The following is a 26,497-nucleotide window of genomic DNA, read 5'->3' as shown; positions in this document are numbered from 1 at the left end:
GGATGCCGACAGGATCCTGGCTACCTAGCCCAGATGCAGCATTGTAATTAATGAAGCAACGGAGAATGGCGTGGGCGACAGATGAGGAATTTCTGAAAGGTAAACGAACAAGTGCCTCGCCGGGCTCAGTGATCAGGAAAATGACTGTGAAGGAAAATGGCTGGAGATCTCGGAGCAGTTCCCGGATCAGGCGGCTGCCGGCATGTCTTGCTGGTTCAGAAACACTCCATGTCCCCAACTCACACCCACGGGTAGCCCCGTTGCTTGAGACTTGTAGAATTTCGCAATCCTAACGACATGCCTTCTCCCCCAATATCCTTCGAAGCCTTGATGAAGGCGATGATGCCATTGGAAAAAGACACCGTTCAAACAGGTCGGCAGCACGACGGAAACGAGTACCGCGACGACTCTACAGACCGGCTAGTGAACGAGCGTGAGAAGAACCCCCGGTGGGAGCGCCCGATCTCATGGTACCAGCGCCGGCGGGCCGTGGCGGTCTATGCTGGTGTATCTGTGGTGCAGCTCGTCATCGCCGTTGGCCTGGCCGTACTTCTGGCCCGGACCCGGCCGAGCTGCGGCGTCAGATCCTCTATTGTGAGTTTCCCTGCCGTTCCCATCGCCCTCGCCGTTCTGGCGGTGTCTGACCTGGCACCGCTCTGGCTAGCGCCCGCAAATGAGGCCATCGACTGGAGTGTTCAGGAGTTCGACTCGGGCAACGGTCTGCACGGCAACTTCATCGGCCCGCCGCGGCCGGCACTGGAGAAGGCGTGGGCGGAGCTCCTGAGGCGTGAGTACTATTATCTTCCGTCTCCGGATGTCACAACATTGGATCGAAGACCTGTGCCTGCTAAACTCTGGTAATATCTAGCGATGAACCTTCGACTAGGCAGAGAGGACATAGTCGCGTACCATCGCGAGGGCAACGCAGTAGCGCTGAGTGATGGTTCCGGCTACGCGGGGAGCTTGAATGTCTACCACGAGCTGCACTGCGTGGTAAGTGCATATTGTAATCCGGTACCGAGCTTCGGCGTCGAATTATCTATCTAACAATAACACCCACTTGCGCGTGTCTCACCAGATCGCACGGGCTTCATGTCGGGGGCCGGACACACACGGCGGATCTGGCCCCCTTTGCTCCGCTGCCTAGGTACTACCTACCTTACCAGCGCCCTTCTCGAGAGCAACACACAGATACTTGAAAGCTTTGGCTGGGCTAGACAACGTCAGCGGACGCCGACGACAGCCCACCTGCGCTTTTGCGTACCTCTCTCTCTCTCTTTCTCTGGTTGCCGCTCACGACACCTCAACCCTGCTTCCAAAGCTCTGCCATGGCCATCCGCCATACAATCCCCCAACCGAGTCCGGGAAGGTCTTGGTCCCGGTTTCTCCTCCTGACCCTGTTGGTGCTGCATGCGGTGCTGCTCGCTCCCGCCCGGGCCGAACCAGTGCAGTACTGTCGGTTCGGCGATCCGGCCAAACCCAACGCAGCGGCCGACTTCTGCCTCGGCCTCGCCACGGGGCGCAATGCGAGCACGGGCGCGCACAACGTCTACCTGATAATCACCCACACGCGGCCGCGGCGGTCGGCCGTGGGATGGACTGCCGTCGGCACCGGCGACAGCATGGCCGGGTCGCTCATGTTCATCGTCTACGGCCTGGTAGACCCACCGCAGCGGCAGGATGGACGAGAGCTTGCCGGCCAGCGGGATGAGAGCGCATGTCGTCAGCGAGTAGGCGGCTGGGTACCAGGCAATGTTGGACGTGTCGCGGAATTCCGACATGATCGGGGGGATTTTCTTGCAGGGAGACCCAAACACCGGTGTCAGGAGAGTATTGTTAATCTTCTCCTTCAGTAAGCCAGACTCACAGTCGAGATGATAAAGACATCGATGGACACCAAGAATGATCCACGCAGATGCCAACGAGGATGGGGTAAAGGGAGATTCCCGTCGTGGGTTGCTGTACAGTAGTCCTCTCCCTTTTGCCGTCGACAAGCTCCAAAAACAGTCAACGCCTCTGCGGCAGCAGGAGGCATGTTACCTCAGTGGCCGTTTTGGAGGCATCACTAAAAGATTCACTTTCTTGCATTCTCTTTATATGTACCATTCTTCCGACGAGGTTGGATCTGGGTTGGGTTCAAACTTCGAAATTTGCAGGAACTTGACTTATATAACTGGGTTGGCCGAACGAAACGCAAGAGCACTGCATACTCTGTACATCGTCTGCGTTCATGTCTGATCTCGCCCTGGCCGTCGAAGCATATCGACCAATGGACGGTACAGGACGCCGCGCAACTCCTACGGCAGCAGGCAATAAGCGGCAGGCTCCTTAAATGAGTGCGAAAATCCGAATAGCCGGGTCCGAATCACGGGGACGTTGGAACGGAAACATTGTGTAACCATCACCAACTTCCGATTGATAAGCGACACCATTGCGAATCCGGGTTGAAGAGCCCTATCTGAAGGACAGTGAAACTCTCCCGGGTTCCAAGGCCGACGGCCGCCACAACATGCAGCATATCACAATTGCCGTCCCGGCGTCTACACCGGTTCCGGGCACGGTTGCTTGTACAAACATAAAGCTGGAATATAAAAGCGGCCAGTCGACCTGATTCGTATTGTTCTGTTCGTTCAGAATACTAATAACCATCCCAATATGTCTTGACACCCCTGAGATAAAGATAGGCTAGACTACCTTATACCAGATATAAGACTTCATTACCTTCCGTCATCTTTCCCATAGATAGGCGAACTGCATCGACACCTCATAACAACCATGGGCAGTATAAACGCCCGCGTGCTCAAAGCGCAATGGCAGCAGCAAGCCCCATAACCACGGCAGCAACACCGGCCTTCTCCTGGTACGCGGCAGCGGTGACGACGCCGCTCGAACTCGAAGGGCTGGTAGTGCGGGTGGTCGTGCCATTGCCGCCAGTTCTACTAGTAGTCGGCGCCGAAGTGGTAGTGGCTGGCTCGGACGTGGTCTCACTGTCAGGAGTGGACGTGGTGTCGGGAGCAGCAGTGCTGACACGGGTAGTGCGCGTCGACGTGGCAGTCTCCTCGATGGGAGGCGCGGTGCTGATGCCGAAGTTGGGTGGGAGGTCGACGCCATTTTCGGATGCGCACGTCTCCGGGTCGAGACCCTAGATGAGATGGCGTCAGTGATGTTTACAGGTGGAGAGGGCAGGGTAGTGGGACATACGGTAGGGCAGCAGAGGCCATCCACGAGGCAGAAGGAGTCGGCCGGGCAGCCCCCTGTCGAGAGTCAGCAGCTAGTTCCTGCAACAAAGCCAAATGTCAAGTCCGGACCAACGTACAGAGATTTTGGCAGCATGACTGGCCCTCGTCCGGGTTGATGCAGAGGCTGTTCTCGGTGGCCGACTCAGGCCGGCATTCGATATAGCCCGGTCCGAAGGCTTCGATGCACGTGTCGCCGCGCCCGGTCTGTTCATCCGGATCGAAGGCCCCGCCCTGGCGCTTGCTCATGGCCCCATAAGGGCTCAGCATATTGGTCGCCGCATGGGCAAGACCGAGCGCAGCGCTAACGACGACGAGAAAGGTACGCATGTTGGTGTTGAGGTTGAACGAACGAACGGCGGTGACTGTGATACCAAACGAATGTGGATGGTTCAGGATGAACGAGGAAGTTGGAACCTTGGAGAACTGCGGTTCCGAGTGAATGTTGGGAGCACGCATTTGGCCGTTGGGATGGAGTTATATATATAGGCACTTTTCAACGCACAGCTGGCTTCGTCGATCCTCCGAGCCTCGTGCGGCTGACGCCCTCACACAGGGAATGCCGGCATGGGAGTTGAGCTGCCCGTTACCGTTTGTCTCGGCCAAGAAGTTGTGGCACCCAATGATCGACGCGTTTCCCCGTCTGCGTCGCTCTCACGGCCAAGATGCATAGGCAGAACTCACGGCGCAGCAAGGTAAGACGGCGCCACGTTTCCCCGAAGAGGCATGCATGATGCTGGCAGACCTTGAGGAGAGACCCTTATGCTCTGGCAAATAGAGGTTTATGCAACCTTCGTATGCCGAGGTGGTCGAATGGTCAGTGTCTGTTCGGCAGAATAGCGCATCATTTCGGGGCAGCCAGGAGGGCGAACGGAGTCTGGAGGTAAAAAGTGTCCCGCTGCCCTCCTCTTAGCCTCAAGATTTCCCCACTGTACTTTCCGTCTTGCTTCTCACAGAATGGCCGTCTTGGCGTATGAGAACACCAACCCGGGCGATTTACCACACATTGAAGATGGGATTCTAGAAGGGCCGCCATCCACTGCATGGCGCGATTTTAAGCACACCAAACTGCGCCGCTTTCCTGGCCACGGCGCCGAGATTAAATGGATCGACTATCTTGGGCACAGGCGAGAGTGCATCGTCTTCAAAGTCGCAGTCGGCGGCGGCGAGCCTGTCGCTTTAAAAATCGTGAGTCGGTTCCCGGTCTCCACTGGCACACGGAATGGCGCCGCTACTAATCGACCCCAGTTCTGGCGGACACGACGCCCCAAGCCCCGGTTACTCCCCACGGGCGACTACTCCCTGATTGGTCAGTTTGGATTGAGTGATAGGCCTTTCCTGACCACGCGGAAACGGGAAGTAATGGACGGGGCACCGGTACGAGACGCGCCTCTTCGTGACCGACCGAAGTCGAAGTGTGTCTAAGTTACAAATCTTTTCAACTTTCTATCTCGTCTTTGGCACCGGCACAATCGTATGCCTGATCCCCCTATCATTCCTGAAATCTAGCGTCCAGAACCACGTTTGCGCATCCCGGGGAACGACGGCAGTTCGCGTCCAGCCGATGGTAAACGGCGAGCACACGTCGTTGAAGTCGACCAGCCTGCCACCGCGCCAGTTATCGGGCTTGTACGCCTCCATGGCGAAACCGACGGCGTAGAAGAAATCTAGATGGGCCTGGCCGACTTGGATATCTTGTGGCGCTCCCGGCACCAGCTCGTACACAATGGCCCAGTGCCAGTCGACCTCCCAATCGACGAGGTCCGAGACCGGCGGGTTGAGGTAGGGTGTCTCGTCCCGGGGAACGGCTGTCCAGCCGTAGCAGGCAGGCAGCGGCGGGAATGGCGGGAGCGGGATGGAGTCGTCAGGCGGTGGTGTTGAATCTGTTGATGGCGGTGACCGTCGGGCTTCGTCGCTGAATGAACGCAGGTTGGCCACCACGTCGCCGGCTGTTTTTGGCTTCCTCATGGGACCAATGGGTCGATCCGGGTGGGCGCCGGCGTCTGCCATGGCCCGCTTGATCTTCTCAAGTAGGGCGACGGTCCGGCATTCGTCTTCGAGCGGCCACTCGTCCTGGGTATAGCCCTTGCTCACCGAGGCTTGTTCCACGGACAAAATCCCTCCGCCAACTGGCAAATCTGACTGGGACGGTGAGGCGGCACTCCGTATTTTCAACATGTGGCGAAAGTCTATACAGGCGGTAGAGGGGGCCATCGGTGGAACAACGCTCGGACCGCCAAGTAGGGTGATAAGACGGCCCATCTTACCCGCGTCTGCAGTCTGCACTCTACGCTAGGTTGGCACGCTCGGCTTCTCGACGTGTCTCTCGCCCTCAGCACGGTTGCCCAAGTTGCATCTATCAGCTTGAATCCTATACCTGACACAACCCATCAGACCATGAGTTACCGCTTCCCTCGCTTGATGACCGCCTAGGTACCCACTAATTCCCTTTCCCCTTGATAGCCTTCACAAACTTTGCCTCCACACTCTTAATGTACCCATCCTCATTCAACAACTTCACAATCACCGGCTGCTTGTTGTGCTCCTCAAACGCCTTCCGTCCCGCGTACCTCTCAAAGAAATGAAACATATTTCTATCCTCCTCGTCTCTGGCGACGCAATAGTGCAGAATCCCCGGCTCTGAGGCAGCCAGATGGGTGGTTAGGGCATAGACTTGTTCTAGGGCGTTAGCGTGGGCGGGGTGGGCGTAGACCTGTGAGTATTAGATTAGAATGGAGGGAAGGGGAGGAACGGGGGACATACGCAGCCGAAGACGCAGAATTCGTCTTCGGGGATAGGAGGGAGGTTAGATAGGACGTCAGGGGTTAAGCTCTCGGTGGAAGACATATTGGCGTCAGGATAGGATGCACAAAAGAGAGGGGAATTGTTTAGAATCTCATATTTTGTACTGGGTCGCAAACGAATAGTGTTATATATGTGGAGCAAGGACTCGGGATCATTATGATTCATCCTGAGGGTTGGCATCTGTCTCCATACACTAAGCCAGTATCGTAGCGAGTGGCTCCATCGACTTTCCCCACAACCCCAGAGAAGCGGGCGGTCAATTGCAACGTTACGTAAGGTACGTTTGCAGCAATGATACGCCCTCGCCGCGCATGTACATGCATGCGGCCAATAAAACCGGCTGCCTTACCAGCCGTCCTGTCTAGCTGAGGCTTTGGGTTGTCGGCCTCACGGCCTTCCAGTACTTTTGCGTGACATCAAAGAAGTACTTCGTGGTCAACGCCATGTTCCTCTCGAGGCCCCTCTGGCCCTCATAATAGATCCGCCCCAGGTTAAACGAGGCCTTGGCGTTGGATGGCGGCTTGGGCATGGGTGCGGATGGAAAACGCTTCGGGGATGTCTTGACTGGACGGATCGTCATGTTGGTCGACGTGAGAAGTTTGTTTGAGGGAGAGGAGTTTGAGGCTAAGTCTTCGACGTCATGTCTCATGAGTCATCTCCACAGTCCACTAGATCGCGGTGGCGGTCCGATATTGGTTGGGTGAGGAAAGTAGGTACGACCCGGGCGTGAGACTGGTATTAAACTGGGGCTGTGGAATCCGCTGGGCACTCGGATTCATCCCTCTTACACACAACTTTCCAGTTACATCTATCAATCGGTTCTTGGTCCCAGCCATCATTAGGACCCTGTTCAAGTCATCATCCTTCTCTGATATCTCCCCGTATCGGCTTGCCAATCTCTTCCAGGACACGCCCAAAGCAATCTTCCCTCGTACCCCCCGGAACGTCAGCAACTTAGCCAAATAAGCTGCCAATCCTGCCGATATCCTACGGCGAACCGCATAAAGAGTGCCTCTAACTTGCCTGCTGGTATGTAATATGACCAATAAACGTTACCTAGTTTGCGAGTTGAGGCAAACTAAAGTAGGGTTAGGACTTTTCCTTTCAAACTTGAAACCAACCGCGAGGTGCAGCCGCAATAAACACAGCAATGTTCCTCTCCCTTCCCGCCGAGCTCCGCATCAAGGTCTACAGACTTGTTCTCTGTTACCCAGATGCCATTGGAGAGTGGTCAAAAACTCTGGGGACGGCATGGCTCGAAAACCCCTCGAGACTGGGTTCTCAACTGCTCCGGATATGCAAGCAAATCCACGCCGATGCCCTGCCCATACTATACGGCGAGAATACGTTTGAGCTGGAGATTTCCAACACATGGGGCCCGTACTACTACGGCATCGACTACCCGCCCGCCCTGTCGGGCATTTGGGGGGAAAGGTTCGGGCGGGCTGCGCTGCCGCACCTGCGGAGACTCAGCATCCGTGTGCGATATACAGAGGATCATAAGCTCTCGCTTATCCGAGAAGCGGTGCGCGAGATCGTGACGAATCTACAGCGGTCGCCGCTTTCGTCGTGCATCGAGTTCCTCCGGCTGGACTGCGAACTCGACTGCAACAACGAGAACGACGAAATAAACTGGCGGCATCCCTGCTGGAACGATTACGAGGTCGAAGGTGACCGGAAACAGTGCATCGGGGTGCTGAGATTGTGGCTCGGCTGCCTACGCAATGTTGAGGAGCTGGTTATCGACGGGCTGCCGGAGAAAGATGCGGACGTCTTGCGAGACAGGTGCCAAAACCGTAGCAAAGAGACCCCTGCGCTTGTCGACATGTACGCGGCCCTGGAGCAGCACGTGGGTGCTACCTATAAAGAAGACCTCGCAAAGGCGCTCTTGGCTGCTGAGGCGGACGATATCGAGAAGCTCAAAGCCACCACGGCAGATATCTTGGAGAAGATGAGAGCGCGCTGGGAGGCCGTCAAGAATGACGAGAAGCTTTGGCAGTTTGTAGGGCGTGATCCGGCATGATACGATACTGCCCCTGAAGTTGGTTAGGCAAGCGCTTTGTAGAATAAGACAAGTGAGGTGGTAGGGAGAAATAGTTCCCGCTGGTATATAGTCATTGAGGTTCCCAATCTAAAGTCGGAACCTTTGGTGCGCCTCTAAGATCAAGCAAGACCAAGTGTCTCCTCGGTTGCTAGTCCCCTCTGTCTCCTGAACTATCAGGATGGGAGTGTCCAGAGACGATTCGCAGCAGCTATACCTGGTCCCCTCGCTCTTCGCCCCCCGTCTCCTTGCCCCTTCTTGAACTCTAGTTTCCATAGACTGTGAGTGTGTGGACCAGCTGGGGAAACGGGAAGCGCCAAAAAGAAGAAAAACAGGGTGCGGTCCATGACATGCGATAAGCCTCCTCTCTTTAATTCGGTCCAGCCTAGAAGAGCATCAGCTCAACTAGCTGCGCAGACCTGCCCGCTATATTAAATGATTACACGTATTATGAGAATTAAAGCGTCCCCACGTGTAGACAAGTCTACAAGGATACGCCAAACGGCAACGTCCTTGACTCCTAGCCCGCCTATTTCAACCCAACGTCTCGCCTCTCTTATTTCCTTTAGCTAGTCCTTCCCAAACTCCTCACACTACCAGGCCGCAGAGCACGCAAGCGGCCGCCAGCGCCGTCTGCACCGTCCGAGCGGGACCCACGCCGGCCTTGCTTGTCGACGACTCAACGGCAGCGGTGGTGGTTGGGGTTGGGTGGTACTTGGACATGTAGCTTGAGACGGAGCTTGACACGCGGCTTGAAATGCTGCTCGCCGCGGGCTGGTCAACCTTGACGGCGCAAGGGTTGCCTTGCCTGCTCTCGAGGATCTCAAACCCCGGGCATGCCGGCTTCGTCGCGTTAGGAGGCGGCCCAATCTGGACGAGTGCTCCGAATTCCGGACACTCAGGGATGGCCTCCTGCACGTCGTGGATGTCGCCCTGCCAGCCAGTTCCCTCCTGGCCCCACACTGTCTGGATGTTGAACGTCAGAGCTCCGTCGGCTGGCAGATCGGCAGAAACCAAGGATTCGAATTTCGTGCAGGTCCCAAACAGGCTCGTCCAAACAATGCTCCACTGTAGCATGTACCTGTCGTCGACTGCTGGTGTGTATTCGGTGGCTGGTGGGATTGGTCGTCCGTACCGGATCCAGTCGGTGACATTGGTGAAGGCGGCGAGGAACAATGGCGTGTCGGCCGACGTTTCGTTGCTAAAGACCTCAAAATTGCCAAAATCCACAGTGCTCGACGAGGCCGAGTTGAGCTGTCCCCCTTGGAGTTGCGCGATCCGCCAGAATATGCTAAAGCTCCCAATCGATGTCGCGGCGCTGGCGTTTTGGATGGCCAGGACAATGGGCATGGTGTCGGCTGGCTTGTATGTCTCGTTGTGCGGAAAGACGATGTCGACTTCAAATTGCCGGGGTGTCGTGACCACCTCTGCCGCGGCCGCGAACGTCGCCAGGCCTGCGGATGCCCAGAGCCAACATGAATACATCGTGGCAGTCGTCAATGTCCGAGTCGGGACTTGAAGTTGATGTGGTGTGTTGTGTTGACTCTGTTGAGCTACTGGGGACACAAGAGCGAGGGCTCGGGGGAAGCCTTGGACCTTGGTAGGGGATAGATACCTATATTGAACTCAACCCGCAACCAACTAGCGTGCCCCTGGTGCCCACAATCCTTTTTCTCCGCCTGTTTCTGGATCTAAGCCTCAAACTGCTAGAGGCTGGCCGTTGTTTTTCGCTCATTGGCGGAGTCCTAGTGTACGGTACATAGTGTAGATCCGGGATCGGGATACGCGCCTTCGGGCTCGCGCCCCATGAGCTTGACGCATTGCCCGGTTTGGGCAGGTAGCACGGGGGTACTCCGTAGCCAATCTGCCTTGACCGAGGTACCCACCTTGGCGGCACTTCGGATTGGGCGCTTTACGGACACTCCTCACTGGGGGTGGCTTTATACGGAAGAGCGGAAGAATAGGTATTTGGGACATGACCCATGTTGGGCACTTTTTGGGCCCGTGCACCAGATCACTTTACTATTTCTCACGTGCCCGCGACTGACTGCGCGGCTGTCGGGACTCGGGAAGTACCTCCATAGAGTGCGACCGAGCGAAATATTTTCGACGATTCCCACGAGCGCTCAGCCCTACCAAGACTTCAGGATGCTAACATGGTAATTCCCTTTCAAGTGCCGTTTCATAACGTCCGCACTGCTGTACTATTTCATCGAGCCGGTGAAACTTACCCCCAAGCTCAACGCAGGCCTAATTCAGATCGATCTTGCTCGTGCTGGTTTGCAGCACACGTCAGACTCTCAGATCGGATTTCTCGGGCAACTCTTCACGCTTTCATTTGCCACGTGATGCATGTTGCGAAGTCTCAGCTGGATTGTAGGACCTGCCCACGGGACTGAGATTGTCGATAGGTTGCGCTTCGGCAGCACTGGTTCGGAGAGCCTAACATCTCTATCAGCAATTTTTCCATTCCTTAAGTCTTTTGCATACAGACCTGTCTTAAGGTTACCACCATCGGTATAAACCCTCGTTCCTGGCCCAAGCGCTCTTTTTCCACCCTGCAATAACGCTCTACTGGTTTAAACCGTGTGAGTGTCTGCAAGACCAGCAGTATTTGATGCCACCTCCCTAAAGTGGGGAGCCATATCCAGGCCTCTACCGAACGTAGACGCCGATTCTTTGCCCTGAGATCCCGGGATGTACGGGTGTCCCATCTCTTAAGTGCTATCGGCAACATAATGCTCTATTTCCATTCTCTCTTAGCGCTGTATAAGACTAGTTAATCTACCTTCATACTGGTTGCCTCGGTTTTCTATACCCACTACGTTGTTATTAAGTTCATCTTCTCCACGATTTTCATTCTCCGTGACGGCTGTTGGCTCAGCGCACTTCTTCTCCCTTGCCCCGAGATATTTGTCCAGAGCCGTCAGCGCGTCTTTCGCCGTCGCAAACTCTCTCTTCCAGCATGCCAAAATCACGTCTCCCGCCGGCAAATCCCCGACATCATCGGGAAACTTGTCCTGTTGGAAGTTGGGATACACCACCTTGTCCTCCCACTCCAGCCGGTCGTCGACTTTGCCGAACCGCCCCGGCGTCGGCTTGTACGGCCACCGTCCCGTATGGACCGTATAGAATATCTATCCCATGCCGAACAAGTCTAGCAGGACGCTCGACTGCCAGTTGAAGACGGGACTATAGAACGGGCCGTCGGGCAGGGACAGCCCGTCCAGTCCGAGCTCCTCGCACACCGAGCCACCAAAGTCGGCGAGCATCAGGTCCCGCGCGCCCGGCGTCGTCTCGTGGACCAGGATGTTGCCCGGGCGGAGGTCTGAGTGCAGCACGCCGCGGCCGTGGATGTAGTCGAGGGCCTCGGCAAGTTGGCGGCACCAGCGCAGGCGCTGGTCCAGCGGCGTGGACGCGTGATGCTCGGCGAGATACGCCTGGAGGTTGCCGTGGCTGGCTTAGCCGAGAAGGATGCCATCCCCTTGCAGGCCGAGATATCTGAGCGAGAGCTGTGAGGCTAGACGGCCGATAAAACGCAGATGTATTCGGGAAATCGGAATGATAATATCACCTGACAATCCTGGGGTGCTGGCCCAGTCTCTCAAGGATTTGCCGCTCCACAGAGAAGTTGTTTGCAAACCGTTTGTCAAAGTATTCCTCTCCAAGCTGATGGGGTTTCTTCACCACAATACCCGGAGAGACAGGTTCAACGCTGCATGTTGAGCCATAGATAGGCATTGCTGCTTCTCACTTGTAGGATAAATGAATCCTGATGATCTGGGTGTTTTACTCGAGCGGGTCTATGGTCAAGCTTTTTTAGGATCGAGCCAAGTTCAGGTAGGGAACCTCAGGTTACTTGGTCAAAGTTGCCTACATAATTATAGCATAACCAAGCGGTGTGGGTTCTCGGCTCCAAAACTCCCAGCCAATAGAGAATCGCGTTCGAGAAAGCAAGATCACGTGTCAACCTGTCAACCCAAGCCACAGAGCCCCTCGACCCGGATGTAGTTAGCGTGTCAAGGCCCTCCCAGGCTCAAGTGCCTTTCGGCCCTTCGGGCGAAAAGAAATTCCATCCATCTATACTTCTCGGACTGTCAAGTACCTGTAGGTAACCCGATAAATAGATAAAAATCACCATCACAAGTTCCTCCGCATGTAAAGTCGGCACTGCTCGAGGCGGACGCTGTCGCTAGGCATTGGAACGGACGCTAATCAAGGGCAGACTGTGCGACCTAAGATAGCCTTGGCAAATAACTACAAGAAATATATCCCCACCATCATTACATGGTAATCGTGGTAATGGTAGCCACACTGGGGTTGCAAACCAGGCAGTCATAGAGGCCACAGGCGCCCTTCACCTTGGTCGAGACAAGCTCGTTCTCCGTCACCTTATGACCCGGCGCTGCCATATCTCCACAAGCATCAAGTTTGTAGTCTAATTTACATGCTTGCCACATGTGTGGATCGTGACAGAGACATGTTTCGTGCACATGGTCGCGGTGGCGTGGAGAAGACGGATGAAAAGAGGGAGAAATAAGCGGACAGGCGGTTTGGAATCTGAGAATGAGACAAAAGTGTCACAGCTAGGGGCTTGCTGAACTAATTGACAGTGAAGGATTGATCTAGAAGCTTAAGGCTCTTATACACCTTTATCGTAACCACAAGGACTTGTTACGCCGCCATTCTGCTCTCGAGTCGCATACCTCTCTAGCCGGGCGTATGGACATGCATCACTGAGCTAGGCGGGGCATGTAGCCGTGATGCATGAGTCATCTGCAAGAACTCAGCCTTGAGCAGTGAAGCACAGGTCCTCTGCAATCTACTAAGTGAGCCCCGGTGAAGCCTTCATTTTGCCTTGGTTACGTGAATTCATGACTTTTGTTAACCAACAGCGCCGAAGCCCCCAGCGTCAGGACCCTTCCGGCTCTCCGGCTCCCCGGCCGACGTCGTCAAGATCCCCGCCGCAGCCCTGTCGCTCGGTCTGGGAAGGACATCACGTGCTTAGGTAACACCCCGCGCGTTGGTTGCGCATACGAAGTACAGAGACAGACATCACCACAACAGCAACAAGACCCAAGGACCCCGTCTGCCCCGGCTGCCTTGTGCGGCAGACATCGCGGCAAGCCGACACTGCGGCGCCAACGACGCCGTCGTCCAACCTTCCTCACAGAAAACATCCGCCACCCACTTACCACTTTAGTTCTGTGGGAAGCCGGTTAAGTCCTCAACAACACTAAAAAGAGCTGGGAATGGACTTCTCGATGTTGTCTCCTCTCATAACGCCCCCGGCACCGACTAAGCCATCGAAATACATTCATTTCATCTCAGAACCGCTCTTAGAAGCGGTAGCTCGACATATTGCCTTGTGCTCTTTGTAATGAGCGACCTGGCACATCCGCCCGCAATACGGAACGGCTTTGCACCTCCCACACAGCATCAACTGCGCAGGAACCTTCTCGCAATTCGCGCATCGCGCCAGTGCCGACAGCGAACCCCTCACATTGCCACTTCCGCTCTCCACAGCCGATAGCAAGTCCTCCGCTCTCTTTCTCGCCAATCTTAACACCCGTTGTTCGCCCAAGCTAACGTGCGCCGCAGCCCATGCGTTCCCACCCGAAGGATAGACACCCTCCGCAAGTTGTTCTTCTAGCTTTTCCAGCTGCGTTCCGAAACTATCTAGAAGACGACTGAACGATTCTACCAAAAACCGCAGGACTTCCGCTTCGTTCGAATCGCTGATTTTCTCCTCCGTAGCATCGATTTGCTGAAGCGCTGTGACAGCGAGATCCGATTCGTCCAATCGCTGAATACGGAGGTATCGAAGGACATTTTTCGGTAGCGGATCGGTGAGAGTGAGGGAGATGGTACAGGTCGAATTGAGCCCAGCCGATACCCAGAGCTTATGCTTTTGCTCGAAAAATGGCGCATGAGGGTGCGTTGCAAGAACGAGATCATAGCTGTCGTTAGGATTACCGGGCAGGACAAAGCCATAGAGACGCAAAAGGCGACTATTCGGAATGGGTCCATAACAGATAAAAACCTGAAAGAATCGTTCAGCGTAAACAAACTGGTATCTACCATCAGGGAACAAGACGAACATACCTGATCTCCGGCTTCGTAATCTTTCCCTGCAAGGACAGAGAGATTTCCAGACGAGACATCGTAGACATGACACGGCTTAACCTCGGACGAGTGGTTCAACATATCCGCGAAGGGCGCCAAAAGTCGAATCGAATTTCCATTGGGCAGGACAAAATCCATCGCACGACTCCACACGGTGCAGAGAGCCCACTTGTACTAAAACGAAGGGAAGAAGCGTTTAGTGGTTGAGTTGCAATATCTATCACACGCGTATAACACCTACATCTTCGATGGTGAACTTGTCGAGTGGGAAAAGATCTCGATACTGTCCAAGCACTCGCACGACTAATGCCCTGTAATCATTTTCGATCGATCGATCCAGCTGCTTCGTGATGGTGTACAGTGAAGCTCCAGCGCAAACTTCCAACTCGTCCTCCGCAAAGAAGATGCTTGAGGAGTAGCTCGTAGGTAACGCCGCCACATGGCTTCGCAGGCCATCGTATCCCGACTCGCGAGATCGGATAAAGAGAATGTACGTAGCCAAGGCGTCTTCGACAGACAAGGGCGGCCGCGCAGAGCGCAGAGCTGGTCCAAGAAGGGGATCAGCGTATGCATGTTCGACCGTCCAGAGATTGCCACATGGAATGGTGAGAATCCTCTCTCCTTCCTTGAGACGCCGCAGTGTTCTGACACCGCGCCCGGTGACCGGGAAATCGGCAAGCACCAGGTCGTCCAAGCCGACCGCTCCAGATAGTTTCAGCCAGCTTTCCATGGAATTGGGTGTAGAGAGGGTGGGCTGAAGAAGCATGGGGGAGAGAACTGACAATTCGTGGCCACTGCCTGATGATCAACCGGGCCGAAAGAGAAGAGTGGGTCAGAATCTTTCGTTTTTGTACCCCACCAACGCACCCTTTGCCTTCAAGAGTGAACCCCGGCCCAGAACAAGTTGCTCCCCGGCCCAGAACCCAACCCACTGGGTGCAAAAATAGCCGCCTTCGGCACACAATCACCATGTCGGCCATGGATATCGTTTCCACGGTGACCATCCTCATTAATTTGGGATTGGATATCAAGAACCGACTGCACTCGCTTGACCAAGCTGCCGAAGAGCTTCAACTGCTGACCACCAACCTTGAAATTTTGTTGACGGTGTTTGAGAGCCCCCGGAACGAGGACATCTTCAAGACCAATGCGTTACAGTTCGTGCGTATCCTGGATGTCCTAGAAAGCATTGAACGTTCGTGCAGAGAATGCGCAAAGGCCTTGGACATCGACCTTGCTGGAGCGACAATTGCGACTAAGACAGAGTCGCGTGGCAAGAAACTTGTCAAGCGGATATGGGCTTTCAACAAGATTTCCGACCTTCTCGCGGAAATTCAACGCAAGGCCGTATAACTTCAACAGGTATACAGCGTAGTGTCTGCTGTATTCCTCCAGGACATGGTGCGACAGGGACGGACGAATGGGAAGGAAACTGTTGATTCCGCCGTCGTACAAAAACCAACTCTCCATGAAAACCTGCTCGACCTGGATCTCAGCACCGATTTTGCTAACATCAACCGGGTGGTGGGAAGCCTCATGAAGGAATGTGAATACCTTCGGGGACGACTCCGGGAGGCTACTCTGTTTCCGGATTCATCGGCTGTTCAAGATTATCAAGCGGAGAACCCAGAAGCAGCATCAATTTGGAAGGATCGATTCCAAAAAGACGAACTCGACGCCTCGATTCTTCGCTACGAGGTAAAGACGCTCAAACTTACTCCCCCACCCTTCTCCCCCGCCTCTCCCCTCTTTATTCTTCTCTTTTTATGAATTTTCAATATCGCCGCACCATACTGAGATATCGCTCTCTTGACAGACGATATACGTTTCTTGGGCACGCTTCGTACATGAGGTAAAAACGTCATTTGTGCTCAGAAAGATACCGACTGGAATTCATGAAACCGGAAACATCGACCTCGTTCGCCAGCACGGATCTCGCTATTGCATCGATCAAAGCGGCACGTGTCGTCTTTCCACAATCCGCCCTCTCTGGCTCCCGGCTCTTCGGTCTGCTCTTGACCCGCTACAAAAGGGTTACGTCAAGCCTCACGACTATTTTAATCTTCTTCACGACTCCTTCTTGTCTGAAACACTGAGAAGGTTGGCCCTCGAAAGCGCAGGCTATGGTAAACTTGTCGAATGTGAAAGGGAATCCGGGGATCTTCCCTTGCCGGCGGCAATTGAGTCCCCTTCTGATCACGTCGGCTGGATCTCTGCTCAATCGTGACCGTTCCAACACCTGATGAACTTGGAATCGTTACCGAACGAGAGGTCATGGAATCAAGCAACGACGCCCTCTTCGCTTACTTTCAACGATACTGCCCAAGACGTTCACGTTTACGTCCGCTACCTTCAGACCGGTCAAATCGAGCGTAAGAGTCTCTCGAAGCGAGTTCGTCCGATCGGGGGCATTTCTCTCGGCGCTGCATTGTCTATCCGGCATGAGCTGGAAGCAGGTGATCATGCCTGGAGCGGTGACCTTCACATCACCGAGTTCAAGGCATGTTACGGGGCGTGGTACATTATCACGGCCGGTGTGGTTTCGACTGCTATTGTGTTTTCACGATGCCACGCGACGATGACAACCCTTCAACTTCTGCCATACCCGGAATTTGAGTGTACACTTTTGGGCCCGTCGAAGGCATTCGCCCACCCACCCAAAGTTGGCGAAAAGGTTCAGGTACGTATTATTTTTGCCAGAACACCGTGCAGTACATTTATTGAGATGCAATTTGCGATTTGGCCAGATCGGGTACGACGGACTTTGGTACGATTCGAAAGTCACGGTAGTGGATGGCGATGAGATAGAGTATATCGATTGGGACAGTGCACCGGAGCAAGTCCCAACCGATATTACAGAAGCTCAGGACGATAGTCAAGGGGATGAGAAAGATAGCGGCAGCTTTTTCTTTCCCGATAAGCAGTTGACCCAACTCGGAAAGGGCACGCGGCGGCTGTGGCGAACATGGCGGAGAAACCTCCAAAGGTACGACGTTCGACCTTATCGTTGCTTCCATATCGGCGACACTATCCAGGCACCCGTCATGTACCCGGATTTCCGATACCATTACCATCTCACCGACAACTCGGAGCTCTACCTTCCTGCTCGAATCGTTGACGTCCAAGGAGACCAGTATGTGATCGAATTCAGTCCGGCGCTTTCGGTTCATAGGTGGTGGCCAGGGAGGAGGCCTAAGGGTGAATCAAATAGACCTAGTGCCAGAATCAGGCACTAAGGGAGAAAACCCGTTCGACTTTCATCGCGTGACGGTAGGCATGGATCGGGTACGTCCTTTCACTGCGGGGCCACGACCGGTTCTGGGTATTCAGTCAGCGAAGCCGTCTGGGTGGAGTTCGTTTCAGGGCGTTCGTCTCTGCAATCTTGAGGATCTTTTGGAGCGCGGTCTTTGGGACAACGACCGCGATAGCCAGCGAACGTGAACTACATGGGTTTGGGAGGTCTGGACGCGACGCGGGAGCAGCGCCGGGTGTGGGGGCACCTTGCTGGGAAAGGCGGTTGCGGCGCTGCCGGACTCGGGGTCCGATATCATGGTCGTGTCTCGGGAGTATGCGCGGAAGAGCGTGTTTGAGGTGCACAGGGGAGGTGTGGGAGGGTGATGGTGGAGTTTGCAGATGGGTCGAAGGCGTGGACGAGGGGGCGGTCAGGGTGCTCGAGTGGGAGTTTGGAGGTGTCGGTGAGAGGATGGTGGTGTCGGACTTTCATATATGTTGGAGGATCTTCCGGTTGACGTTGTCTTCAGCAGCGACTCTGTGTTTGAGCACGATGTGTCTGGGAAGCAGGAGTGGTTGCTGGGGGACTACGAGGCGCTGCTGGATTTGTTGCGGCTGTGTGCGTACCATGTATCTGGGACAGCTCAGGCCACTCGCCTACGTCGAGCGCTTTGAGGTGCTTGGCGGTCTGAGAAGACATAGAGGTGTGGTTGTTTGGTGGGGAAGGGGTTTTGCTTTCTTTTACCCAGTCACTTGCTTCCCGTCGGTTACCCTTCTTTTTGTGCGTTTACCGTAGTCATTCGGATTTTCGGTTCTTTTTTTTTGGCTTCCATCGAGGCAGGATGCTCACAACGCACTCCCCTTGGGCTTGCAAAAATACTTAGTGCCAATGTCGCATGATGCACACAAGAATAATTATCTGCTCTATTCCAGGATCATGGGAAGTCACTGGCAAACAATGTCGCGATGTGGAGGATGAAGTCAGACTCTGTGAGACACTTGTTCCTTTAATAATGGAAATGTCTATTAATGATAATTCAAGAACCGGCAGCCCCTGCTATTCGTCGCCCACAGCCTTGGGGGGCTTGTGACGGAACAGCTGAGACCATTAACCCTTTTCACTGGCTCTCCTAATCTCCCGTGGCGCGGCACAGCAGCATATCAAATATGTGCTGGAATCAACTAAGGGCATCATTTTTAAGGGCACGCCACATATGGGATCGAATAAAGCGGACTGGGTTGCGATGTTGTCGAAGATTTCCCGGGTCCTCCGGACAACGAACAGCGCGATAGTTAGCGTTCTGCAGCCCGGTTCGGAAATGTTGGCAAACCTGCAACAAGAATTCCATACAATGCTCGACGACCGAGCCAAAAACCACAAACCACGATGGAGATTTTCTGTTACTTTGAAGAGAAGCCTGTTCACAAGATTGGCATGGTACGTGGCATCAATTCAATTTCGCGGCAGAAGTTTAACAGAACGCTGTCCAGATTGTGCCCAGTCACTAGCTATCCTACCCGCTTATCTCAATCAAGAGCATCCACATGAACCACATGGATATGATGAAGTTCTGTGGGCCGCGCGACGCCGGGTATATTAGTGTGAAGGATCTGTTGTGGCTGTGGGTTAAAAGCTCCCAGGGAGGTGGCGGAACGCGCATCGACTTCCCCGAGGTGCGCAATAAGAGGATTCAGCATTTCGGCCCTACTTATTCTGGAGGGGGCCCGGTTCTCCAAGGGACTAACTCGGCGGGACGTGATATGAACATAGGTAACCGGAGGATGAAATGACATAGCCGCTAGCCGCTGGCCAGGTGTCGAGATTCAGGAGGTTTGAGATATCCATGGCAGGAAACGTGGGAGGGGTGAAGTCGGACATCAACAAGATGGTTGGGGGGGGGGGGGGGGGGGGTGAGGGTTTGGAAACGGGCTCTGTTGACGGATTTGTAAGTGGTAGAAAAGGTACGTATCCGAGCGGGCAGCAACGACGTCTGTCCAGGTGTGAATATAGAAGCAGCAAAGAATCCAAAAAAGACGTGCACATCGAGGCCCGTTGGGTGAATCTACTCAGGTCCATGCAGAAAATGCCGCTCAGGCTACCCGTTGCTTCATCTTGGGCTTCACCCTCTGCAGGTCTCTCATAAGGTTATGGGTGTTTGGCCGGCTCGGTAGCATCGCCTCGGAGCAGTTCGACATTAACAAGAATGGGCTGCGGTTTGTGTCTACGATCCTCGGATTCCTCTGGATGAGCGAGGAAGAGCTCGGGTTCGACCCGACAATTAAAATAGGCAAAGGGCCAACGATTCATCGAGATCGAATAGGAGGGTACGACTAAGCGACTTATGCTTAATAGGCTAATAAAGCATGTATGCTATATTACTAGCCGGAAAACGACCTAACGTATCTTATAAGCGAGCCGGCCATATAAGGGAGCCGGCCACTTTACCCGCGACGCGTCACTTCTGCGCTTAAAACCAGATTTTCTTTACAACCTAACATGTCTTCTTCTTCGTACGAGGCTAGGATAAACCTAGCCCTCGAAGCGATGTAAAAAGACCAAAAACTAAGTATAAGGGCTGCAGCGAAGTACTACGACGTTCGACGAACAACCTTGCAAGACCGACTAGCGGGCCGGCCTGTACGACGCGATACTACGCCCAACTCGTGCCGGCTTACCGATTCCGAAGAGAAGGCTCTTGTTCAGTATATAATTGAGCTATCTAAGCGAGCTTTTCCGCCGAGACTATGTGGTGGGGAAGATATGGCTAACCAACTGCTATACGTACGTGATGCGCCCTCTGTCGGCAAGCTCTGGGCGTATAACTTTGTCAAACGCCAGCCAGAGCTCCAGACGCGTTATACGTGTAGATACGACTACTAGAGGGCCAAGTACAAGGATCCGACGGTTATTGCCAAATGGTTTGGCCTTATGTGGAATGTTAAGGCCAAGTACGGCATTATAGATGACGATATCTATAACTTCGATGAGACTGGGTTTATAATGGGCATTATCTTCCCGGGCATGGTGGTTACAACCTCGGATGGCCATGGCAAGGCAAAGCTAGCCTAGCCTGGCAACCGCGAATGGGCGATAGTGATCCAAGGTGTCAATGCCCTTAGCTGGGCTATCCCTCCGTTCATTATCTTAGCCGCATAGTACCACCTCGCCAACTGGTATACCAAGTGCAACCTCCTAGCCGACTGGCGTATTGCAACTACCGAGAATGGCTGGACTACCAATGCGGTAGGCCTTGATTGGATCAAGCACTTCGACTATTATATAGCGCCTTAGATAAAGGGCAAATACCGGTTATTGATCCTTGATAGCCACGAAAGCCACTACTCGACCGAGTTCGAGCTCTACTGCCAGCAGAACAACATTATCATACTCTGCATGCCTCCATATTCCTCCTACCTCCTCCAGCCACTTGATGTTAGCTGCTTTGGGCCGTTGAAGCAGGCGTACGGTCGCCAGATCGAGGACTTAGTGCGCGCACATATCAACTACGTCAGCAAGCTCGAGTTCCTTTATGCCTTTCGCGTAGCCTTCTTTACCTCTATCACTAAGAGGAATATCCAGGGCGGTTTTGCAGGGGCTGGCCTTATACCGTACGATCCAGAGAGGGTGCTTTCAAAGCTAGATATCAAGCTTCGTACACCAACACCCCCAACCTCACAGCCGGGCACTATACAATCTTAGGTCTTCCAGGCACCATACAACCCTTGAGAATCCGAGTCACAGTCAACGCTTATCAAGACTCGCATTGCCAACCATCAAAATAGTTCCCCAACTTCAATGTTGGCTGCTATAGACCAGCTTACCAAGGGTACGATGGCTATAATGCACCAGGTAGCCCTCCTTCAGGCAGAGGTGTCTTCGCTCCGCAAGGCCAACGAGGCGCTAAGCAAGCGCCGGAGAGCCAAAAAAACACGTGTGCGGCTTGGAGGATCACTTACTGTGCAGAAGGCACAGGAGGTGGTAGGCAAGGGGGCTGTAGGTGGGGAGTAAATGCAAGAAATACAGCTGGATGGTAGTGGTGCTGGGGGGGGGGTCGTACGAAGGTTCGGTGCTGTGGTGTGTGCGGCAAGCCTGGCCATAATGCCCGCACTTGCCAGGAGGGTGTAGAAGGGTCTGATTCATCTGTTTCTGATGTAATTATTGTTAGTTCCTAGTGTTGTTGTTTTGTGATTGAGGATATTGTTGGTAGTGTAGTGGAGAGTGGCCGGCTCGCTTATATGGCCGGCTCGCTTATAAGATACGTTAGGCATATTTACCCGACTATTATACGACGAAGTATTACGAAAGGAAACAACCGTGCTCGCTTAGCTTAGAACAGGCATAGCAAGACTTAACGGTTACCTCTACCGGATTAGAGTAGCACTAGTAGATTAGTGCGTATACGGGCAAGTAGTGGAGATAGTAGACCACTTCCTCTTCCGATGTAGAAAATGGACGGCATACCGAACGGAGACGCTCGAATATATAGACATCTATAGAAGCAACATTTCGTTCTACCTAGGAGGGAAATCGCCATCGGATAAGAAAGACTGGACTCCCAATATAGCAGCCGTTCGGGCAACCATACAGTCCGCAATGGCCACAGGCCGCCTTGACACGAACCAACCGCAGGCCGACTAAGCCACCCAACCCACCACAACACCCCCAACCCATACCCCTCATCTCGTGTCACGGACAGCAGGCACCGCTTCAGCCGCCGAAGATAGGACGTTGAACATCTGGAGAATCGCCTTCAAGCCCGAAACATGGAGTCGCACATTTCGAGTGAAGGATGATGGCTTTTGTTGCAAATCCAAGATGGGACAATGTGTTGTGGGAGCACGGAGGTGAGAGTTTCTGGGCAAGGAGCAATCACAGAGCATATCTCCGGAGCAAGAGCTTGCGTTTAACTACATCAAGGTCCTTGGCTGTGAAGGGAAGAGACCCCGAGAGGGTGTGATGATAAAGCACTGTCCATGGGACTGACCAACCCTGCCTCCTGACGCCTCACGCAGATTCGGAAGTCAACTGGAAGCCATAGGCAGCAGCCCCGGATCTGGACGCTCCGCCTTGCTGATGTGCCAGCTGTCCGCGAGAGCGCACGTTTGGTTCGTTGTTCCATTCTGCCAGGACATGCAACTGTGCGGGGAGACATGGATGACTCACGGTGACTAGGTGTGAATCGGGGGCCTCGGGGTGGCAGTGTTCGCGAGGACAGGTACTGTGAGGGCCGGATGTTGTCCATGCAGAATCGTCGAGGTCTGGCGGCCGTGACCTGCAGTTTTGAGAATGGCATGCATATATGTATATGATCAGAGTTCCCGATAGTCTGAAAACATTCCAGAGGAGATGCAAGCAAGGCGTAGAAAAGTATGAGCATGGTCGCGAGAGGCTCCCTCGGGCTGTCTGCTCTCATTCATGCCAGCCATGTATCTGACAATGGATACCCTCGCTGCCCGTTGGTCTCTGAACCAATAACGTGGCGCGAGGCTCCAGGCTGAAGGAAAGTGCTGATATTGGACTTGACCCCGCGCTCCCCGCCCAGAACCAGGCTCAGGCACCCACCTGGCTACAACTCGACGCAACAACAGGCAACTCAAACAGCAGTTGAGGCGAGTTTCGACGTCTTCGGAAGAGTGATACCACAGACAAGGTTGATACTAACTCCACGAAGTGCAGTGGCCAGCCGCTCCTTACCCCCCCGGCTTAAACCTAGCAAAACAGTATCAGCAAGTTGAACTGCTCGGCTATAATATCCTGCAATGGCGAGCTTGTCATGCAACCAGTCGGCAACCCCGAGAGAAGCCAGCGCTGCGTACAGCCTCCAGCATCAACACGTGCCAGAGCCCGCGAACGTTGCTCCCGGCCGAGCAGTGCTCCTCTTCTCCCCAAGCCCTGCCCAGCGAGCCATATCGGAATCCTTCGACAAGATACCCACGTACCTCTTCCGACTGCATGGGCCGAGCACTGTAGGAACGGCAACGGCTCGCCAAGTCAGCTCTCCGGCGTATGACAGAGGCATGGTCAAGGGGGACCTCTTTCAGCTCGCACCAGAAGACGCGGCTAAATGCCTGGATGACCATCTCCGATGGAGTAAGGAACACGAGAGCAGAAAGGAGTGCAACCTGATGTCTTGGTCGAGTTCGCTCTTGTTTCTCCTCCAGTATGCGCTTTACCGGCAGAATAAACAACCGGATAAGATCGCCAGCCTATCACAGATGCGCCTGCTTATCCTCTACACGCGCGACTTCCCCCAAGGCACCTTCATCAAGGATCTAAAAGCAATCGAGGCGTTTTATAAACACAACGAGGGCCTGGCCGGGATAGAGAATCTGCGAGTCCGGGCGAGAGGAGGAACGTACTACTTTGGAGAGTACCTATCGCAGGGCCATCTGGACGTATCCGGGAGCTGTACGCAGATCTCCATACAGCAACTTGTCGACAAGGGATATCTCTACGAGCTGTGCCCAATGCTATGTAACAGCGATCCGAGGGAATGGGCCAACGCAGTGGTCAAAATCAGAGAAGCCTTCGCCGACCGAAACACAGCTCAAGCTACCGACAAAAAGGGCGTTCGCACAGCGATCGCAATGGCACAGGCCTTCTTTGGTAGCCCCTGGACAGTCCCGGTTGCCGTGATGCTGCTATCCCTGCGGCCGCGCAAGCCTGACGACAAGACCATCCTCGATGGCTTCTCCTCGATGTTTAGTGGTGAGCTGCCGGATCCTATCGGGCGCCGCTGGCTAAAATCTTATAATGCATGTAGAGCAGGAATTGGAGACGCTTAACCTGGGGAGCATCAAGTTTGATCCTGAGTCTGAGCGAATGCCAGAGATGAAACTGTTCGAGGACATGGTGAAGGCGATCCGTTCTTGCGTACAGGGCGCCAACGTTGAGGCTACGGTAGCAGTGGAGGTTTTGGCGGACTCGTTTGGTGAGCTGTCTGTTGGCCCTTGAGCCAAGGCGAGTATCGCAAGATCTCAGTTTCCATGTCACATAGCGGTCCAGCAGGTCGAGGCATAGGCCTCCGTGACGCCTCGGAGCAGAACATTTACATTGTCATCGGCTGTGCTGCCCCGGTCCGTCTCATTGCGCTACGTGCGTTCACTTAGCTTACCTTGGGTTCTCAACGGTTGGCGAAGCAGAAGCCTAGTTCCCGTTGTCACGGCACGGCTGGTCGGGTGACCAGGTCCGTTGCGATCTGGCGACAGGTGGGCAGACAGTTCTATAGTGCAGCCAGTAGTTCGATCTGTTGTATTGAATCATTTGTACCCTTTTGGGAACATGGCGCAGTGGTATGGCTGCACACTGGTCGTGCCGTGACACCCGTCCATGTTGACTTCGATGGGCAAAAACCTGGTCCCATGCCGCGCGCCGCAAGTACCAGCATCAATCCCATGCTCTTCGTACGACACCTTCGCCGCGGCGTATTTCCCCTCTTCTTCACAATGGAGGTTCACGACTACTCCATCTACCTTTCCCTCCTAAAAACAGCGCGATATTCTCTAAATAAGTAAGCTAAATAAGTTAAGTTATCCCTAGTAGGTCCCGTTATGACTTGGAAGGTGCCGCTATCTTTGTGTGATTGGTTCGTGACACTTTGGCGCTGGATCCGGCCGTCGAGCACGAAGTATAATATAGTAGGAGAGAGGTGTAGGACTCCGGACCCAGAGGTGGCTAATGACGGAGGCGTACTCGCTATCTACGCTTGGCTATGTCGTGTAGGGCAACTTGACGCTATCAGGGCTGGGGTCAAGCGATAGAATAAACCTCGGTAGCCGTGTCATCCAGGATCTGGCGGAAATCAACACAGCGGCAGAGGTCCTGGAGATCGTTCCGTCGCTTCATTCCCTTGGCAACGATTGTGTGCCATCCTGAATAACCGTGCCGAGAAGGTAAACTTGAGGTGCCATTGGGAGCGAGAGGAACACAGAAAGAGTTTTACCCAGCGCTTCTTGCCACATGCGCTGTCGGCGGTGTATTGTACGTCCCTGGCAAGAACTCCATGACCAACGGTTCCGTGGCCGCTGGTTCCGGCAAGTCCCAGGCCCAGCGCGCGGCAGAAACATAGAAGTGGCGAATGCTGCCGACAAATCCCAGGTTTGATCAAGGTCATGGCCATCGTGGAGAGATCAGATTCGAGGTGGTCACTACATCGACTGATGTGATGGCTTGCCTGCAGATCTGGGCACTGGAAACGGGCTGCTATCTTTTATTAGAGCGGACATGAGAGAGGGAGAGAGGGAGAGAGGGAGAGAGGGAGAGAGGGAGAGAGGATCATATATGAAAGTGTCCATGCCACGTACCGGACTGCGATAAGAGCAGAGAGGGCGGGCTCAAATCCCCCACGAGTGGTTGTGGGAGCTTAGCTCTTCCTTTGCCGTCTTCCATCTTCTCCCTGCCTCTTCATTTAGAGTAGCCGAGCCAACCATAGCTCCTGGCGAGGGGAAGCAGCCAAAATGCCGTCCCTCCGGGACGTAACCTTCTCGCCCTTCAGGAGTTGGATTGTCCCGAGCATGGCGTGAGTCGCTTCTTTACAAGCGGCTGACAAGGACGGCCGTTTATGTCACTCCAGCCTCCGGTCATATAGTATGTCCCGGCGCCTTGTTGTCGGATACTTGTGTAAACAGGGCAGATGGGGGTATGTTTATTATGAGTGGAAGGGTTTATTGGTCATTGAGACAAGAACCAGGCGGCCGTACTGGTCAGAAGAAGCAGACCCGCAAGACCTAACAGCCCACTTCGTCTGGAAAGAAATCACTTTGAGTTTGAGACTACAAATAATATCTGCTTCTCTCAGCATGTCTTGATTACACATGCTAAATGTAAGAGTACCTAGGTACCATCATGGACCTGCAAGATAACGTTGCAAACTTTAAGCTTTTAAGCATGATCGGACCAAATCTTGGTTGGCCAGTAACGCATCAGACGAGCCATCGAACGACAGTCAAGTACGTCGGCTTGCCCGTTCTCTGCCAAGTCCGCCCAAGCAGCAGCTAAGGGTAGGGCTATGCCTCGTATCCCGAGCCAAGCCTTGCGGGCGTCCATGCTTATTATTAC

At 54.1% G+C, this 26,497-nt stretch overlaps 13 protein-coding genes across 13 annotated transcripts; 5 read left to right on the top strand and 8 right to left on the bottom strand.

Annotated features, from left to right (window-relative positions):
* Positions 1-87: 87 nt before the first annotated feature.
* Positions 88-1,147, top strand: B0T15DRAFT_500971 (uncharacterized protein; the record flags this gene model as incomplete). Its single annotated transcript, XM_062867386.1, has 3 exons — positions 88-787; positions 869-993; positions 1,079-1,147. Exons 1-3 carry the CDS (start codon positions 298-300, stop codon positions 1,145-1,147), a joined length of 684 nt encoding a protein of 227 aa, XP_062725066.1. The 5' UTR covers positions 88-297.
* Positions 1,148-1,202: 55 nt separating this feature from the next.
* Positions 1,203-2,113, bottom strand: B0T15DRAFT_526778 (uncharacterized protein). The gene has a single exon (XM_062868925.1). The coding sequence runs from the start codon at positions 1,779-1,781 to the stop codon at positions 1,224-1,226; it is 558 nt and encodes a 185-aa protein (XP_062725065.1). The 5' UTR covers positions 1,782-2,113; the 3' UTR covers positions 1,203-1,223.
* Positions 2,114-2,800: 687 nt separating this feature from the next.
* Positions 2,801-3,566, bottom strand: B0T15DRAFT_491806 (uncharacterized protein; the record flags this gene model as incomplete). The annotated part of the gene is made up of 3 exons (XM_062866811.1): positions 2,801-3,142; positions 3,202-3,254; positions 3,317-3,566. The coding sequence occupies 3 exons, from the start codon at positions 3,564-3,566 to the stop codon at positions 2,801-2,803; spliced, it is 645 nt and encodes a 214-aa protein (XP_062725064.1).
* A 1,137-nt stretch (positions 3,567-4,703) lies between these two features.
* B0T15DRAFT_376043 (uncharacterized protein) lies at positions 4,704-5,321 on the bottom strand (the record flags this gene model as incomplete). Its single annotated transcript, XM_062864231.1, has 1 exon — positions 4,704-5,321. A coding segment is annotated over one exon (618 nt), but the record flags the coding sequence as incomplete, so codon positions are not given.
* Positions 5,322-5,676: 355 nt separating this feature from the next.
* On the bottom strand, positions 5,677-6,083 carry B0T15DRAFT_491804 (uncharacterized protein; the record flags this gene model as incomplete). Its single annotated transcript, XM_062866810.1, has 2 exons — positions 5,677-5,949; positions 6,000-6,083. 2 exons carry the CDS (start codon positions 6,081-6,083, stop codon positions 5,677-5,679), a joined length of 357 nt encoding a protein of 118 aa, XP_062725062.1.
* Positions 6,084-7,191: 1,108 nt separating this feature from the next.
* Positions 7,192-8,064, top strand: B0T15DRAFT_509660 (uncharacterized protein; the record flags this gene model as incomplete). Its single annotated transcript, XM_062867802.1, has 1 exon — positions 7,192-8,064. The coding sequence occupies one exon, from the start codon at positions 7,192-7,194 to the stop codon at positions 8,062-8,064; it is 873 nt and encodes a 290-aa protein (XP_062725061.1).
* A 450-nt stretch (positions 8,065-8,514) lies between these two features.
* B0T15DRAFT_136040 (uncharacterized protein) lies at positions 8,515-9,727 on the bottom strand. The gene has a single exon (XM_062861810.1). It carries the CDS (start codon positions 9,565-9,567, stop codon positions 8,671-8,673), a length of 897 nt encoding a protein of 298 aa, XP_062725060.1. The 5' UTR covers positions 9,568-9,727; the 3' UTR covers positions 8,515-8,670.
* Positions 9,728-10,518: 791 nt separating this feature from the next.
* B0T15DRAFT_551894 (kinase-like domain-containing protein) lies at positions 10,519-11,823 on the bottom strand (the record flags this gene model as incomplete). The annotated part of the gene is made up of 3 exons (XM_062870278.1): positions 10,519-11,219; positions 11,250-11,538; positions 11,657-11,823. The coding sequence occupies 3 exons, from the start codon at positions 11,821-11,823 to the stop codon at positions 10,842-10,844; spliced, it is 834 nt and encodes a 277-aa protein (XP_062725059.1). The 3' UTR covers positions 10,519-10,841.
* Positions 11,824-13,399: 1,576 nt separating this feature from the next.
* On the bottom strand, positions 13,400-14,974 carry B0T15DRAFT_509657 (uncharacterized protein; the record flags this gene model as incomplete). Its single annotated transcript, XM_062867801.1, has 3 exons — positions 13,400-14,125; positions 14,188-14,382; positions 14,450-14,974. The coding sequence occupies 3 exons, from the start codon at positions 14,972-14,974 to the stop codon at positions 13,400-13,402; spliced, it is 1,446 nt and encodes a 481-aa protein (XP_062725058.1).
* Positions 14,975-15,177: 203 nt separating this feature from the next.
* Positions 15,178-17,649, top strand: B0T15DRAFT_566133 (uncharacterized protein; the record flags this gene model as incomplete). Its single annotated transcript, XM_062870687.1, has 7 exons — positions 15,178-15,492; positions 15,571-15,906; positions 16,025-16,051; positions 16,088-16,431; positions 16,480-16,888; positions 16,956-17,358; positions 17,420-17,649. The coding sequence occupies 7 exons, from the start codon at positions 15,178-15,180 to the stop codon at positions 17,647-17,649; spliced, it is 2,064 nt and encodes a 687-aa protein (XP_062725057.1).
* A 970-nt stretch (positions 17,650-18,619) lies between these two features.
* On the top strand, positions 18,620-19,774 carry B0T15DRAFT_573290 (uncharacterized protein; the record flags this gene model as incomplete). The annotated part of the gene is made up of 3 exons (XM_062870923.1): positions 18,620-18,877; positions 18,949-19,210; positions 19,521-19,774. Exons 1-3 carry the CDS (start codon positions 18,827-18,829, stop codon positions 19,772-19,774), a joined length of 567 nt encoding a protein of 188 aa, XP_062725056.1. The 5' UTR covers positions 18,620-18,826.
* Positions 19,775-22,320: 2,546 nt separating this feature from the next.
* Positions 22,321-23,040, bottom strand: B0T15DRAFT_135964 (uncharacterized protein). The gene has a single exon (XM_062861809.1). The coding sequence runs from the start codon at positions 22,851-22,853 to the stop codon at positions 22,353-22,355; it is 501 nt and encodes a 166-aa protein (XP_062725055.1). The 5' UTR covers positions 22,854-23,040; the 3' UTR covers positions 22,321-22,352.
* Positions 23,027-24,490, top strand: B0T15DRAFT_135944 (uncharacterized protein). The gene is made up of 2 exons (XM_062861808.1): positions 23,027-24,148; positions 24,204-24,490. The coding sequence occupies exons 1-2, from the start codon at positions 23,200-23,202 to the stop codon at positions 24,392-24,394; spliced, it is 1,140 nt and encodes a 379-aa protein (XP_062725054.1). The 5' UTR covers positions 23,027-23,199; the 3' UTR covers positions 24,395-24,490.
* Positions 24,491-26,497: the final 2,007 nt, after the last annotated feature.

Source organism: Chaetomium strumarium (genome assembly GCF_033439665.1).
Source record: "Chaetomium strumarium strain CBS 333.67 chromosome Unknown B0T15scaffold_2, whole genome shotgun sequence".
NCBI lineage: Eukaryota > Fungi > Ascomycota > Sordariomycetes > Sordariales > Chaetomiaceae > Chaetomium > Chaetomium strumarium.
Note: the sequence above shows the minus strand (reverse complement) of the source record. Positions and strands in the feature narration are given on the sequence as shown.

Bases quoted from the DNA above. Each gene is read 5' to 3' on its own strand.
- B0T15DRAFT_135944 (XM_062861808.1), top strand. From the start codon at position 23,200: ATGGCGAGCTTGTCATGCAACCAGTCGGCAACCCCGAGAGAAGCCAGC. The intron at 24,149-24,203 runs GTGAGCTGCCGG...TAATGCATGTAG, and splicing joins CTTCTCCTCGATGTTTAGTG to AGCAGGAATTGGAGACGCTT.
- B0T15DRAFT_135964 (XM_062861809.1), bottom strand. From the start codon at position 22,853: ATGAGAGCAGACAGCCCGAGGGAGCCTCTCGCGACCATGCTCATACTT.
- B0T15DRAFT_136040 (XM_062861810.1), bottom strand. From the start codon at position 9,567: ATGTATTCATGTTGGCTCTGGGCATCCGCAGGCCTGGCGACGTTCGCG.
- B0T15DRAFT_526778 (XM_062868925.1), bottom strand. From the start codon at position 1,781: ATGTCGGAATTCCGCGACACGTCCAACATTGCCTGGTACCCAGCCGCC.